A 16,210-nucleotide genomic window follows, 5' to 3' on the forward strand; every position below is an offset into this window, starting at 1 on the left:
CATGCCCATGCATGAGCAGGGGGAGGGGCAGAGGGAGAGAGAGAGGCAAAGAATCCCAAGCAGACAGCACGGAGTCTGGCTGGGCGGCTCTATCACATGTCCCATGATATCATGACCTGAGCCAAAAACCAGGAGTTGAACACTAAACCACCTGAGCCACCCAGGCTTCCCTAATGCAGTAGGTGTTTGTTTGTTTGTTTAAAGACTAAAGAGAATGGGCGATCAATGTGGGGGGGCACAGAGGGAGAGGGAAAGAGAGAATCTCAAGCCGACTCCACGCTGAGCAAGGAACACAAAGTCAGGAACCCAAGGTGAAGATTTATCCCAGGACCCTGAGATCATGACCTAAACTGAAATCAAGAGTCAGTTGCTCATCCAACTGAGCCACCCAGGTGCCCCGTTAATGTGGTAATTTTTTAAAGGTTTAGTTGCAATATGGAATCTGAATTATATCAGTGAACTTTTTGAACTCTGCTACATTAAAAGCCATCGATCTGTCTTGTTCTGTGAATGAATCTTTACCTAGAATGATTTTGTAACATGATGTGATTTGTGGTCATTTGGAAAATACTGGTTTACTGACATATAGATCATTTAAATGTCAACACATTTCATTATACAATATCAAAAAAATCATATTTGCTAATATCACTACCAATCTTAGAAAAACATTAAAATACTTGAAAGTTGTCAACCTCAGTGTGGTGGATAGAAGTTTTTCAAAGTTTAAATTTTTGCTTGAAATCTCAAAAGTAGGGATGCCTGGGTGGTTCAGTGTTTGAGCATCTGCCTTTGGCTCAGGGTGTGATCCTGGAGTCCCGAGATCAAGTGCCACATTGGGCTCCCTGCATGGCATCTTTCTCTCTCTCTCTCTCTCTCTCTCTCTCTCTCTCTGTCATAAAATCCCAAAAAGTTATCATTGACACAAACACTTTCAGTTGCTTTTGTTGAATTGATAAGGTCACTGTTCATTTTTGAGAAAATGTCACATTCCTAAATCCAAATAACAACTATAGTTTGTCTGTTAGCTGGCCATTGAAGTAAAATAACATTCCATGAAAAGACCAGCTAGTTCAGTTTGCAATTTAAACAGTGGCACAAGTGCTTTTCCTCAAGACAATCATCATATTTCAGTATGCAGCAGAAGTGCTTTATGAGTACTTTCCACTTTATCACATAATGTATTAAAAAGGTACTTAAGGGTTGAGGTTTTATAAAATTATTAATATATTTGATTTGTTTTTATATTTATATTTAATATTTTTCCCCGTGTGGCAGTAAGGATTACCACAACTGCTAGTACAGTTTAGTGCAACTGGCTAGATTTGCACAAAGGCACCAGCAATTTTGCCCCCCATTGCTTTTGCAGTAATGATTGAAATGTTAACACAAGGAAAAAAAGGGCAAATAACATCTTATTATTACTATAAAAATAGTTTTACCCTTCGAGATCCCTTGAAAGGGTCTTGAGGATACCTGGTGGCCCACAGACTACACCTGAGTACGACTAGTCTAACAAATTATTAATTCTCACAATGGGAATTTCAGGTCTTGGCTGGTTAAAGAAGATACTTTGGTACAGCCTTCTACCGATTCTCAGACCACACCACCTAGGTGATCACTTCTTCCCGTGAGCCCTGTGTCAACACACACAACTGTTACTTAGTCATGTTTCTGTAGCTCAATGGAAGTGTCATTTTTGCTCTGCTGTCTTCTCTACTGACAATAAAGTCTACTGTCTTCAGAGCTTTCCTTCTTGGTTTACTTATGTCTTGTCTGTTTACCTTCTAGAGGGGAAGAAATAGAGGATAAGGAAGTCATCGTCCAGGAGCTGGAGGTAGGGAAAGAAGCAAATGACTTCTGGGAAAGTTATTCTTTAAGCCAAGGATATGTCCATATTCAGATTTTAATTATTTCCTGTGAACTGAGTCACAACCTCCATTTGATCACTTGGCTTCTCCCTGCCATGTTTTCTCTGCAAAGAAACTTCACTGTTTTTCCAGGGAAATTAAAGCCTGTATCCTTTCTCAGTGCTCCTAGTTGAAGTGTCAGCATCTTTGAGGCTGAGTTCTATTGTTTCCATCAGAGTTCCCAGCCCTCTGCAGCTCTCTTTTGTGGCAGCTGGCGTAGAGAAAGCTTCTGGAGGACTGCCGCCTTCCAGGGCCCTGGGAAACCTCACCCTCCCAACCACTGCCTGGTACTTGACGTTCAGGAAACTCAACTGTAAATAGACAAGACTGCTGTGTCTTCACTTTAATTGGAAACATTTGCAATTTGCTTTATTCCCACTTCATTTTCATTCCTTTTCTACCCAGCTTTAGGTTCTCCCACAGGAAGAAGACTGAGCAAATGAACAGCTTTGTAAATTGATAAAAGCATTGCCCAAGGAGTTAGAGCTCTGAGTGCTGGCCCTGGATTCCATCTGTGTTGAGCCACTGATTAGCCATGCGACCCCTTGCAAATAATTCTCTCTCGTGGTCTTAATTGCTTCATTAGTAAAATGAGAGTGCTAAACTAGTTTATTTCTTTTCTAACTTCACAACTCAGTGATTTATGACTGTTCTAATTTATGAAGACATATACTGCTGTATTTCAAAGAATTTGAATACAATGACATATACAAACAAAACTCCGTGAAACTAAAATTTTGAGTCATAGCCTTAATGGTATTTATGTATAGCTCTTTGGTTAAGTGTTGAAAGATGCATTAAATTCTTACAGGAGCTCACAGACATTGTTATAAATAATAATTATTTTAATATAAGACCCTAACAGTTTTCTGCTTATTTTAATTGTGAGTAGAGCAGAGTTTATTTTACTTTGCTTCCATTAATTTGGGCAGAGAAAAGCTCAAGGCACCATAGTAAAGTGGAAAGAGTGTAAACTTAGAGCCAGTCACACCTGGATTTAAGTTCTGCCTTCACACTGGGATTTTGGGCAAGTCACTTACTTTCTCTGAGCCTGTTTGCCTACCTGTCAATGCGGTTGATAAATAATACCTATTTCCAAGATTCTGGTGAAGATTAGAAATAGATGTGTGCAATGCCTACCACACAGTAAGTAGCTCAATAAATAGTAGCATCAGTATACATTTATAATCCTACCAGATTTTTCTTTTTTTTTTTAATTTTTATTTATTTATGATAGTCACAGAGAGAGAGAGAGAGAGAGAGAGAGAGAGAGGCAGAGACACAGGCAGAGGGAGAAGCAGGCTCCATGCACCGGGAGCCTGACATGGGATTCGATCCCAGGTCTCCAGGATCGCGCCCTGGGCCAAAGGCAGGCGCCAAACTGCTGCGCCACCCAGGGATCCCCCTACCAGATTTTTCAAAGAGCTTTTTATACATTCTTACTCTCAGTTTTGAGTCAGATGTTATCATCCTCTTTTATTTTTTCAGAAAAGGTTTGTTGATAGGCAGTGAGCCTAATGGTTAAAAGAGTAAGCTCTGGAACCCCACTGGGCCTGGGTTCATATCTTGGCTCTACCGTTACTAGCTGTGTAGCCCTCAAAAAGTTATTTCACCTCTCGTCTCAGTTTCATTGTCTGTAAAATGGAGATAGTAGAAGTGCCTATTTCATGAGGTCTCTGTGACTGTTAATACATGTAAAAACAATAACACTTGCTATTGTGTTATCAATAAATATTAGCTATTAAAATTATAAGCCAGGGGCAGCCCTGGTGGCACAGCGGTTTAGCGCCGCCTGCAGCCCAGGGTGTGATCCTGTAGACCTGGGATCGAGTCCCACGTCGGACTTCCTGCATGGAGCCTGCTTCTTCCTCTGCTTGTGTCTCTGCCCCACCCGTCTATGAATGAATGAATGAATGAATGAATGAATGAATGAATGAATGAATCTTTAAAAAAAATTATAAGCCAGGGGCTCCTGGCTGGATCAGTCAGTGGAGCAAACAACTCTTAATCTAAGGATCATGAGTTGAAGCCCCATGCTGGGCATAGAGATTATAAATAAATAAACTTTAAAATTTTAAGCCAGGTACTATGATAGTACAGAGAATACAAAGATAAATAAGGCACCTTCTGTGAGCCCTAATACAAGGAAATTGAGGCTTAGAGAGAGGAAATGACAAAGCTAAGACTGAAATTCAGATGTTTTCCCCATAGAAATCCAGTAGTCTTTTTATGATACCAAATTGTTTAATTGATATATACTAATAAGCATGGATTAATTAGAGACTAATCAATTAAGATTTTAAAAGAGTGGAAGAAAAGATTGGGCTTAAGCTAAAGTAAAATTATATATCAATAAATACCAGTATTATTCATTCATTCAGTATACATTTACTGAGGATGCTAAAATAGAAAGGATGCTAAAATAAATCAGGTATATATTCTAGCTCAAGGATATTTCTTCATAAAAAAAATAAACATAAAGTATGGATAGAATGTAGTAAAGACTCAAGACTAACTACTGTGAAGTTTGAGACTAATAGTTAATTTCCAACTTGGGGAATCAGGGAAAACTTTCTGGAGGAGATAGCTTTTGAACTGGACCCTAAAGGATAGGTAGGATTTGGACATAGTAGAAAGGGCATTTCAGGCAGAGGGAACAGACTATGCAAGAACACAGAAATGAAGAAGCAGAAGACATGTTCAGGAAACAGTAAACAGTTCAGCTTTAATAGAATATAGAGCATGTGAAAAGCAGTGACAGGTATAAATGAAAAGATTGGCTGGGACCAAACAATATTAAAGTTATTTCACTTTTTTTTTTCAGGATTCTATTCGTGTAGTCTTGGGAAACCTGGACAGTTTGCAGCCATTTGCTACAGAGCACTTCATTATATTTCCCTGTATCCTTTCATTTCTGGATAGAAATGAGCAGCAAGTCACATTGTAGATTCAAATGGAAGAAGCAAACCCACAGGGCAAACCAGGGAAAGGAGAGGGCCTTATCCCTAAAATAGTACTGAGGGATTCACATGACTAACTTCTTTCCTCATTCCTTAGCACCATTTCCCAGATAAAAGCAAATGGGAGAGCATATCCCACCTGAAATTCAAACATGGGGAAATTGTCTTGGTCCCCTATCCATTTGTTTTCACTCTGTATGTGGAGATGAAATGGTTTCATGAAAGTCTGTCAGCAGGTAAGTAGAATGATGGAAGTGTGAGTGGAGAGAAGAAATAGGGAAGGTTGAATGTCCATGGGTTAGCAATGCAAGCTCAATATGGCAAAATGGTCAGCCAGACTGAGCCCCAATACCACACAGTGCAGAGGTTAGGAGCAAAGTGCTCCAAGCCAGACTGCCTGGTTTAAATCCTGGTGGATTTTCCACTTAATAGTTGTATGATCTTAGATGAATTAGTTCATCTTTCTGTGTCTCTTGTGAAATGGTGAAGAAGAATAATAGCACCTATCTTGTTGGGTTCTTAAAAGGATTAAGTATATATAAATACTGGTAGATGGAAAGTAGTAAAAAGTCTGACAGTAATCACTCAATGAAAGTGATCTATTATATAAAAATACTTCCATTTTAGAGTGTGCAGTGACTTTCACCTATGGGTATCTTAAAGGTGTCTCCCAGTTTTTAATCTCTGAAGGCTATGGCTATTTTTATTCATAGAGGGACAAATAGATGCCTGCCAGTTTGATTTGAAAAAGTGCAAATGCCTTGCCTCAAAATATCTCCCCAATTCATTTGTCACTGATATCTGAAGTTCCATTCCCTTTTAAGTGGCATATCATTAGAATACAGTATGACTGTAATACTTCTGAGCTTGTAGATGACAATAGTTCTAAAATAGGGGAGGAAGAGAATTTGAAGACACTGTATCTCTAGCAAAAGTGGTACCAGACAGAAAGGAGAAGGGCAGACACAGAGGTTTTTGTCTAGAACCAGTTCTGAGAAATAAATGATAGCCAGAAATCCAGGTGAAACAGCATCTTGATTCATTATGACATTCAAATTTCCTGTTGTAGGGAAACCAATAAAAGACAGTCCTCTTGGATTGGTAAGTTTGCCTTTTCTGTACAAGATGAAGATTGCCTTTATTGCCTTGTATTGATCAAAAGGTCCTGCTCTTATCTTTTCCTCTTACTTTGCTCTTTGGCCGCTGCTCAGATGCAGTCAGGATTGTATATATGAGACCATCTTTTTCTTCATGGCCAGAGTTCTGAGCTGGTCTCTAACAGAATATCTATTCTTACTTGAAAAGCGGGTGTTAAATGTTGCTCTTGGCAATTTAAAGATGGGGAGTTCTCCTCACTGCCCTCATGAACTGTGAGCAACTCTGGAAAAGGAGTCACAGGAGTGTGGTTCTTCTCTGAAGGTCCTCACAGAGAGGAAAGCAGCAGGAGCCATGATGAGGAAACGAAAACAAGTGGAAGTGCTCAGCTCCCCCAGCAGGCCAGGGCTGGACAGGTCAGTGGTGTTGAGAGAGTCTAAATCCTGCACCCTCGTTAGACTTTGCCAGCTATTGCTGCCAGTTGATTTTATCCTTTAGTGAGTCACTTTTTGTCTTGGGGCTTCATTGGTACCTGCCTGTTTCTCTGGGGTGGACTACAATTTGAACACAAATCTTTCCTCAGCAAAGTAGGATTCTTCTGTTCATCAGACAATGGCTGGGAGGAAATGCAATCATATCTATACAATTGAATCCAATCCATATTCAGTGAGTATTAATATGGTCATACTACCAGAAGGCATATGACTTAAGAAATCCCAGTATATTATACAAGAATATAGAGAAACCCTCAATAGAGTGGGAAAAAATAAAGTATAATCCTACTTTAACTAGTAAGCTAACTTTTGGAACTCTACCTTAAGAGATAGAATAGGCTAAATGTAAATGTCTGCAAGATTATTGCATGGAATGCTGCAATATTAGGGGCAATGTTGAACACATCCCTAACATGTTGAAGTTGCTATTGTGGAGTCTACTTATTTTCTTCTTTTGAATCTCTGTCAGGGACAGAGTGAGTCAGTCAGTAAGGTAATTCAGTCATTCTCATTAGCCCCAGAGAAGACAGCTGGAATAATCCAAGATGTGGTTTGCTCCCTAGCCCAACATGCTTTTAGCCCATGTTCACAGAGAGCAACTGCTCCTTTCTGAGGACCATGTGGGCACACAAGAGCAGTGAGTGTGAACCATGAGGGAGCTGACCCCTCTACCCTCCAAATGCATATGTCAGGGAAGAGTTAGGAAATGTCTTTCCCAGCCAGGTGGAATGTGAAGGTACTTAGAGGTGTGAAGCTTTGCTCAGTTCTATTTGATTGAATTTTCCATGGGGATGAGGCCTCACAGCTTTTCTTTCTCTGGGTTTTGATGTAGTCAAATATTTCAAAATCTGATTACCTGATGTCCATCACATTTTCCCTTTCTCAACCCTTAGATCGCTAAATGTCTCAAATTGGGATTCTGCTGTGAATTAAAGCAGCACCCAAAGAGAATTTGGCCACACAATTTATTCTGCAGGCCAGGAGTGGTATAAAAATAGCTAACCTGCTGAAATATTCATTTGGGCCATATTTGCTTAAAAGTGGTGATGTTGCTGCTGCCAGTAACATTTCCTGGGCTTTTCCCCCCACTTCAGGGCCAAGATCGGGATTTCCAGCCAAAGCCCCAGCAAAAAGAAGCCCCTTATGGAAACCAGGAGGGTAAGCACCAAAATGGAGGCTTCAAGGCTTCTGGCTGTTCCTGCTCTGTTACAGTCAGGATTTCCATTACCAGCACATCTTCATCCTATGTACAGCCTGAACTGACTGAATTCATTCTCAAGTTTCACCATCTGCAGAACATCCAACCATTCCATCCTTGCCACAACCTGTCCCAAAAGTGGCCACGTACTATACACATCAATGAATCCTTTTGTCAAAAGGTCTTTTCTTCTCAACTTAAAAAGCTGCTTCTTATACTCTGCAGTAAGATAAGAAAACAGGTCTGTTGAATTGTGGTGTGATCCAGTAGAGAATTCCTTCATTTTAGAAACCTTTTTGCCATCATCTACACTGGGGTCTGAGCCTGGGAACATGTAGTTTGTGTGTGTGTGTGTGTGTATGTGTGTGTGTGTGTGTGTGTGTGTGTGTTTGGAACATGTAGTTTTGATAGATGAGGTAGGCATGTATCAGCATGGGATACTGGTAAGAGAAAACTTCATTTAGGGCAGTGATGGGCTGGCCCCAATAGTATTTGATTTCATCTGTGATATTTATTCCATTTTAGATATTCCTGTATCTGCTGCTCCTCCATTTCAGAGCTGCTTTTCCAAAGGAGGCTCTAAAAGAACACTTTTTAAATTTTCTTTTCCTCTTGAAATAGCTGTTATTTGTGCCTTTTTTGTACTTGTTACTTACCTCTCTAAAGTATCTCTGACCTTAAGTATTTAAACATTCCCAGTTAGCCTTCCTCACCTTCCTAAGACCCATAACATGATCAGTTACAGAGCAAGCATCTATGTGTGTATTTATTTATTTATTTATTTATTTTATGATAGTCACACACAGAGAGAGAGAGAGAGAGAGGCAGAGACACAGGCAGAGGGAGAAGCAGGCTCCATGCACCGGGAGCCTGATGTGGGATTCGATCCCGGGTCTCCAGGATCGCGCCCTGGGCCAAAGGCAGGCGCCAAACTGCTGCGTCACCCAGGGATCCCCCTATGTGTGCATTTATTCAACAGACTTACTGTGTGCCAAGTATTAACAATACCATGCTCTCCTCCAGGATGCCAACGGTATGAAACTAGGCAGACAGTTATTGATAGATGTGCTCTGTGTGGGAATAAAAGAAGCACCAGGAATGAAGGGACCACAAAGGAGAGCCTCACCTAATTTAGGTGGTTGTGAGGGAGAGTTCCCAGAGCAGCTCAGACAACTAAGGCCAAGAGGAAAGAGTACATACAGTTGAGTGCATTTGGTGCCTGCAAGCCAGGGCACCTGGAGCTTAGTTAGAGTCCAGTGCTCAGACATGTTACTGAGGAGGTCAGCACAGGCTGGATCATGAAGGACTTAAGGCCACCTTCAAGTTCACAGGATTTCCCCAAAACATTTTTTACATAGAAATATAAAGCAATTTTCATTTCTAAGTGATTATTCTGCCTCCTGTTTGCAAGGTATCATGTTAGCTGCTGAGGTACATGCTAACACATAGTTGGGGGAAGAGGGAACCCTCAGGGACTCACACTTCTGCTCCTGCGGGTAGAGGCAGGGTAGAGGACCCATTGTACCAAGGCCAGCTGGCCCACTGAGTGATTATAGGCTGATGATTGCCCTCTACTATACTCCAATCCTTTCAAGAAGGAAGATAAAGAAATGAGAAAGTACAGGAGTACATGAAGATCTTAAGAACAAAGACACTTTATACAACCAAGATAATTACTATTAAAAGAACATTTCCCTCACTCTCTATCCTTCATACCTTCCTATTCTTAGTTTGACACATCATCTCCCTGAAGAACAGTACCCACAGTTTCTTACTCAACATAATTACCTTTCAACCTGATACTGGGTTTAGAAAAAACTGAGAAAAAAAAAAGGAACATGTTTATTGATTTTGACTCAAAGCCCAGTGATGGTCTCCACCGTAGACCCTATTCCCAGAGAGAGGATTTCTCCTGAATTAAGTGATCACAGTGACTCTCAGTGTAAGTCACTTGAGCTGGAAAAATTGAATTTCCTCCTATGGTCCAGTGGTTAATATTTTCTGTCCCCTTTGGGGAACTCCTGGTATAGGTTCACAGTCAGTGTGGACTGTCATGTCTGAACATGACACCACTGGGAGCTGGTACAAGGAAAGCTTAGAAGAACACAGCACATATTTGAATAAGGTCTCTGTTTCATAAGAGGTGTTTTGGGGAGAATGGGAAGGAAAGGCAGACCCATTCCTTTTATTACTTCAGGCTTCAGACTAGAGATCTGGACTTTGTAAGGATAAAAAAGTGGGGGAGGGCAGATGAATGGTTCAGAAGTAAAACAGACTGTCATGTGTGTAGTTTTTTTGTTTTTGTTTTTTTTTTTGCCACCTCTCCCTGAACTGTACTTCCAAGCAGATCTGGCTCTGAACATACAGAGAACAACCTTGTGTTGGGTTGTAAGTTTATAATGTCTTATTGGATGTCCCAGATGATACTCTCAGTCTTATTTCAGGCTGTGTTTTTCCTTTCTTATGACACTTGTCTGAAAAGACACCTGTCAAGATTTCAGAAGAGCACAAATGCTAGACTATTTTGTGAGGGGAATCTCCCCTGGTTGGGAAATCTTTACCTCTGCTCTGGGGGGCCTCTGCCCTTCTGTTTCCCTCTGCCGACCTAAGTAGAAGCTTACATTAGGGCCAATGCAGCAGAATTTAAGCTCTAAATCATAGTTTAATTAAATTTGTAAGAATCATTTCTTCAAACCACAAATCAGAGCTGTACCCCTGTAAGCCAGTACACCTGGAGACCTAGAAGAGGTAAGAGATGGTTTCCTTCCTCCCCAGAGTTCACTTTCACTTTCACAGGAATCTGGCTTAGGTAGCAGCCTATGTGTTCTGAAATTTGAAGGTTTGTGGAAAATCTTCTCTTAGAAATACAGCTTTTGCTTTGGATGGGGGTTATATCCTAACTTTCCTAGAGGCTCATCATGCCTCTGCCTGCTGACCTACCTTGACAGTCTATAATCCTTTGCTATAGAATTCTTCACCAGCACAATGGCTCAAGGAACTTCCCAGCACTGCTGGGTAGTCAGGTCCTCAGGTTCTTTCCAGGGAGGGTAGTGGCCAGTTGGCAGAGAATACTAAATATATGAACCATGATTCTGAATATCAGGGTGTCAACTGAAAATGTTGTGGGCTTGGAACCAGATTATATGATGTCCCCTCCACAGTACAAAAGAAGTTCTATAAAGGAGTAGCACAGGGAGAAGATTGAGTTGTATTGTGCTGGTTGCTTAGGCTATAGTCATGTTTCTACCACCCCAGCTCTAGCCATGCTCATCACATTTACTTGTTAATGGTACTTTGCCTTTGTACATTATATCTCTATCAAGAATGCCCTGTTCTCTCTGACCATCTCCCTGCCTGGAGATTATGACAAAATCTCACTCATCCATCAAGGCCCCATTCAAATACTACTTCCCCTGTGAAGTCTTCATTGACTAACCACCAACCATCAAATAGCATTCAGACCACCAAGCTATATAGGAGTAAAGTTTAAAACTTTTCTTGATCTTCTTTTAATCAGAACAGGGAAGGAAAAACCCATCAGGAATGGCAAGAGACCCCAGCATTTAATATCACTGATGTCCAGGAACAGGGTAGGTTCTGAGAAATTTATTCTCTTTTAATAATTGTCCTGTCCTCTTTAGTTCTCTGAGGAGCAGAGGAGCATAGAGCTCTGAGTCTGGGCACACTTGCTGGGTGATGTGCCTTGCTCCTGTGGAGATGCCTATTGGCCAATCTCTGGTCTTGGGGCCTGCCTTTGAATAGTAAAAGCTGACCCAGCACCCAAGAGAAGTGAAGGGAAATAATGCATGTCCTTCCCATGCTTCTAATGGTGAAAATGATGCTCCTGCTATTTGAAACATTTCCATGTGGGGTAAAAAGTTTAACACAAAGGTTGGGAGGGATGTATTTCACTTGTCTTATTGGAGAATAATCTTCCTACAGGGCATTAGTGTTAATATTGAAGGTGCAGTGGATATTTGGCAAGGGCTAGGAATGCATGTTAAGGTGTTGTCTAGCATAAGGCTTCAGTATGGACTGTAGATATCAGATTCAGGGATGTAAGCACATGACTTCTTCAACAAGTCATCATTCCATGATAAGACACCATCCGTGGCAGGTGGCTAGGACTTGAGCAGTGTAAAAATCTCAGGGGCCCAACTAAAAATACTCCAAGGTAAGAATAGCATCTCAGAACTGAGCTGAGATGAAACTGGGAAGGTCAGAACAAACAATTCACCTGGCTTCAAACCAATCTTGGTATGAGGCTGCCCTTGGCTCATACTGGATGTCACATGAAAGTAGCCCACAGACTAATACTTTTCCCCTGTTTTCCTTGCAGATTCTAAGTCAGAGGACAGCCCAGCAGGGCAGATCATTCCCCCACTGCAGCAAAACAATCCACTTCCACCTAAAGGACCCACAGAGCTGGCAACTGGTGGCTTCTTTGGGTTTCTAAGGTAGGACAGATGTCTCTCTTACCATCAATCTGGCTCTGGCTCCAGAGTCAGCCTCATTGTCTCCCAGGGAAATTAGAAAAGAAAGCAGATTACCTGCATAATCTCTATTTTCCCCGAGACACATGACGGAAATGAGACTCAGCACAAGGGCCCTAACTGAATTTAATAAAGACTATGTATGTCTTGTTCATTTTTATCCAACCCACCCCAGTGTGCCTAGCAATTGGACCTCGTTCCATAAATACTGCTTGGGCAGAGACTATTCTTATTGTTGGGTCATTCAGATGCTTTGGCTATCAAATGCTTCCATTCTCCCCTCTGAATCTTGGCTGTGTTTTCAGAGTCCTTTTTGCAAAAGACAGTTAGCAAATCCCTTTATCTCTCTAGAGCTCAGCAACCCCATTGCAGTTCTCCTTCTTCATGCCCCACTCCTAAGTATAAGCTAATTTGGGTACCTTTTCAAATGCTGCTCCAGACTTGAATCCATTCAGTGGTTTCCCCAAAGCAAAAATGCCCTAGGTAATGGAGCCCTAATGGGACTGGGAGAAGGGAGGGACCTTTAGAAACTTAACCCATTCTGCTCTCCTTCCCACAGCTCTCTCTTCCCCTTTCGCTACTTCTTCAGAAAGAGCAGCCAGTGAGCTTTCCAGATGCAGCAGTGGGAGAGTGTCCTCTTGCAGTGACTCTTCCCATTCCATCCTGTGTATGACATTTCAGTCATGGGCAATGTTGGCCCCAAACTCCCAGAGTCCTCTTGCTGATTTGCCCTGTTCTTTGCCCCTTTACAATGGATTTTTTTTTTTAATTTAAAACACTAAGAAAAGAATAGAACTTCCTAAAATGTTCTAGTCTGAGAACTGTACTGCTCTGAAGGCCAGTTTAGGTCTTTCATCTCCAGCACTTAGGATCTCAATGAAAATAAATTATTTATGAAGAATTATTGACTGAATTTCATGAAGTAGAGAGAAAGCAAACTCTTTCCTGAAGATACAGGGAAGCAATGCCTGAAACCTTCCTTGGGTCTACCTGGTTATTGTTGGCAGGATGCTTTGGGAGAGTGGGATCTGTACTTGACCTCAAACCTTAGTCTTAGCCTCCCTGCCAGGGCTTAGGGAATGGGGTCTTATAATGGGGTCTTTCCTGAGCCCTGCTGACCCTCAAGATATCATCTATTCCCAATTCACCCAGTTTGGCCCCAAAGCACACTCTCAGTAGGTAAATGCTTTCCACTCACCTATCCCTCTGGCTTTTAACAGTAACTTAGTTTAGATTCTCATATTAACTGCAAGTCAGCCCAGGTTAGGGCCCCTAGGGAGAAGACCAGGGCACCTGAGCTCTGACTTCATGTAACCCAAGGGCTGACCTGGGACAGACAGGTTAGACTTCTGTTGTGTGGCCACAGAAGATCAAATAGGTGGGAATTTAGGGAAACTCAAATTAGCTCAGAACAAAGGAATCTGTTATAAATGTCCAGTATTAGAATGGGCCACCTTGTAAGATAGTCCTTGTCACTTCTAGTCTTTAAACAGAGCTGATGGTCTGTCACATGCTGGAAGGTTCCCATGATGAATGGCAGAATTGGGGCTGGGATGTTGAGGTCCTTGGAGTCCCCTTGTTTTGGTTGCCTTACCCTGAATAGGGAGATGTGGCTGCTGTAGACAGGCCCAGGTCCTGAGAGGAATTGGCTGAAGAGGAACTGGAGGAATAAGGACAAGTTGAGTTCATTGCCTTTGTCCTACTGTCCCGAACAAGGCCTGCTTTACAAAGCCACTGAAAGGTTCAACTCCAGAATCTAGAGATCTGCATGCCATTTTGACTCTGACTAGCTTACAGTGAAGCCTTGACAAAGTCACTTTCCTCTCTGGTTCTGATGTTCTCTTCTGAAAAATGAAGGGATAGGATTCAATGAGCTCTTAGGCACCTTCAAGCTATAGTGGTGTGTGTGGCCGGTTCTGCCTCTCTGAGCAAATCAGTGAGGCAGTGGCCCTGGTGTGTGTGTGGGGGTGTCTGTGTGTGTGTGTGTGTGTGTGTGTGTGTGTGTGTGTGTGTGGCAACTACCATAGACTTCTTTCTGATCTCTGGCCTGCCCTAGCCCATGCAGCTAGTACTGACAAGGGGAATCTTTTCCAACTTGCTACATTCTTGCCCCAAGTGTAATTTAGCACCATGTATGGAGAACAGATTTGGCCTGACATTAACTCTGTTACCTTTAGTAGCTTTCCTTCTCTAAGCCTTAGATGCTTTACCTGTAAAACCAGAGCCAGAGCTAGATGAAATAATGGGATTTGCTGGGGTTGACAGCTTCAGACAGTTCTAGGAGTCAGGTCCCTGTTATTCCAGGGACTAGGAGGAGCCCCACTCTGTGCCTGACCCCCAGGATGAGTCATCTGCCTAACAGTGAAAATGAAGCTCTGAAATGGACTTAGAACCCTCCATTCTCCCCAACTCCGCCACTAAGCTTATCTCAGGAGGCTCTTACTGGTGTCATTTCCCTTGTCTAAAAAAATATCCTCCCCACACTTTTCCTATATAGTGGATAAGGTTACAAGCAGGAATGAGTTTAGTAGCTTCAAGGTTGGGGTAGCAAGGCCCTGAACAGGGGAGTGTCTTGGCCCAAGGTCACACAGCAAAGAAGGGAAGAGCCCTGGTGGCCAAAACGCAGCCCAACTGGGGCAGTCTCTTTCCCCAGTCACACATATGCTACCCGCTGCACCAGCTCCTGGTTTTTTTTTCCACATCTCACTTCCCCCAACCCTGGACCTCAGGCAGCAGAAAGCAGAAGCCTCTCTCTGAGGACCACACCTCAGAGAAGAGCTGGATCTCCCAGGTGGGATTGCTCTGAGGCCTCTGGCAGGGAGGCAGGCCTGTAAGCTGATCTCCAAGAGGGCGTGGCTCCAGAATGCTGGCAAATAAAAATCCAGAGAGCCAGCACTGTCTGGAGACCAGCAGAAGACCTGAGGAACCCATTCAGCAAACCATTCAGTTCCTGGGCCTTGGAAGTGGTAAGCCCCCTGAGGAGGGAGAAGCTCTGGGAGGCCCTGGGGCCTGCAAATGGGGGAGATGGAGGTAGATGTTTGTGCTTCAGATAGTAGAAGAAATTCCAGGGAAGAATCACAGCAGTGGGCTGACAGCTGCTCACACTCACACCCATCATGAGAGATACACAGGCAAACACAACATGCACCCAAAGGCAGACACAGGGAAAAGACATCCCCACTCACTGGCTTGCCTCACCCCAGTCAGAAAGACCAGCCTAGGGGCACCTGGGTGGCTCAGCGGTTGAGTGTCTGCTTTTGGCTTGGGTCGTGATCCCAAGGTCCTGGGATCGAGTCCTACATCCGGCTCCCTGCAGGGAGCCTCCTTCTCCCTCTGCCTGTGTCTCTGTCTCTGCCTCTCTGTGTCTCTCATAAATGAATAAATAAAATCTTAAAAAAAAAAAAGAAAGAAAGATAAGCCTAACCCTGGCTCATTCACCTGGAGGCACACAGTAAGGAACTCCCCCTCCCACCTGCACACTTATCTAGAGATAGATATCCACCCGCTGTTTCAGATACCCATGGCATCTCCCCAAACGCTGTTCCTCTGCCTGCTGGTCCTGGCGGTCACTGAAGGTTGGGGTCGGCAGGCGGCCATCCCAGGCTGCCACTTGCACCGTGAGTAACCCTGAGGGCAGACAGCTGGGTGGGAGCAGAGAGCTAATGGACAGGTCCAGAAGGGCGGGCAGCACCCTCAATGGACCCACACTGAGATTCCAGTGACAGAACTAGGTGAGGCTTCGCAGAGGCACTGTCTCCCACTTGCCTGTCTCCTTCTAGCCTTCAATGTGACAGTGCGAAGTGATCGCCAAGGCACCTGCCAGGGCTCGCATGTGGCACAGGCCTGCGTGGGCCACTGTGAGTCTAGTGCCTTCCCTTCCCGGTACTCTGTGCTGGTGGCCAGTGGATATCGACATAACATGACCTCCGTCTCTCAGTGCTGTACCATCAGTGGCCTGAAGAAGGTGAGAAGGCCCAGCCCAGCAGTGGCTCTTTGGCGGTGGGGAGACAGAAGAAATGGGAACCTAAGATGGCCCAAGGAAGGTGAGTGAAACACGGAT

At 43.2% G+C, this 16,210-nt stretch overlaps 1 protein-coding gene across 31 annotated transcripts in view; it reads left to right on the forward strand.

The window, feature by feature from the left end:
- Positions 1–16,210, forward strand: part of GPHA2 (glycoprotein hormone subunit alpha 2) — a 32,813-nt gene that overhangs the window by 16,266 nt on the left and 337 nt on the right. For 10 of the 31 annotated variants that reach the window (XM_049096964.1, XM_025445968.2, XM_025445979.2 and 7 more), the window contains 8 exons: positions 1,792–1,837; positions 4,735–4,810; positions 4,981–5,106; positions 5,940–5,971; positions 6,290–6,381; positions 7,554–7,617; positions 15,665–15,767; positions 15,930–16,114. In XM_049096964.1, coding sequence (XP_048952921.1) covers positions 5,076–5,106; positions 5,940–5,971; positions 6,290–6,381; positions 7,554–7,617; positions 15,665–15,767; positions 15,930–16,114 — 507 coding nt within the window. In that variant the 5' untranslated portion in view covers positions 1,792–1,837; positions 4,735–4,810; positions 4,981–5,075. Of the gene's footprint in view, positions 1–1,791; positions 1,838–4,734; positions 4,811–4,980; positions 5,107–5,939; positions 5,972–6,289; positions 6,382–7,553; positions 7,618–11,174; positions 11,248–11,996; positions 12,115–12,709; positions 13,052–15,664; positions 15,768–15,929; positions 16,115–16,210 lie in introns of those variants that run through there. The other 21 variants (XM_049096959.1, XM_025445962.2, XM_049096958.1 and 18 more) reach the window with 12 other exon arrangements.

The sequence above is a fragment of the Canis lupus genome, chromosome 18, assembly GCF_003254725.2.
Source record: "Canis lupus dingo isolate Sandy chromosome 18, ASM325472v2, whole genome shotgun sequence".
In the NCBI taxonomy this organism is placed as follows: domain Eukaryota; kingdom Metazoa; phylum Chordata; class Mammalia; order Carnivora; family Canidae; genus Canis; species Canis lupus.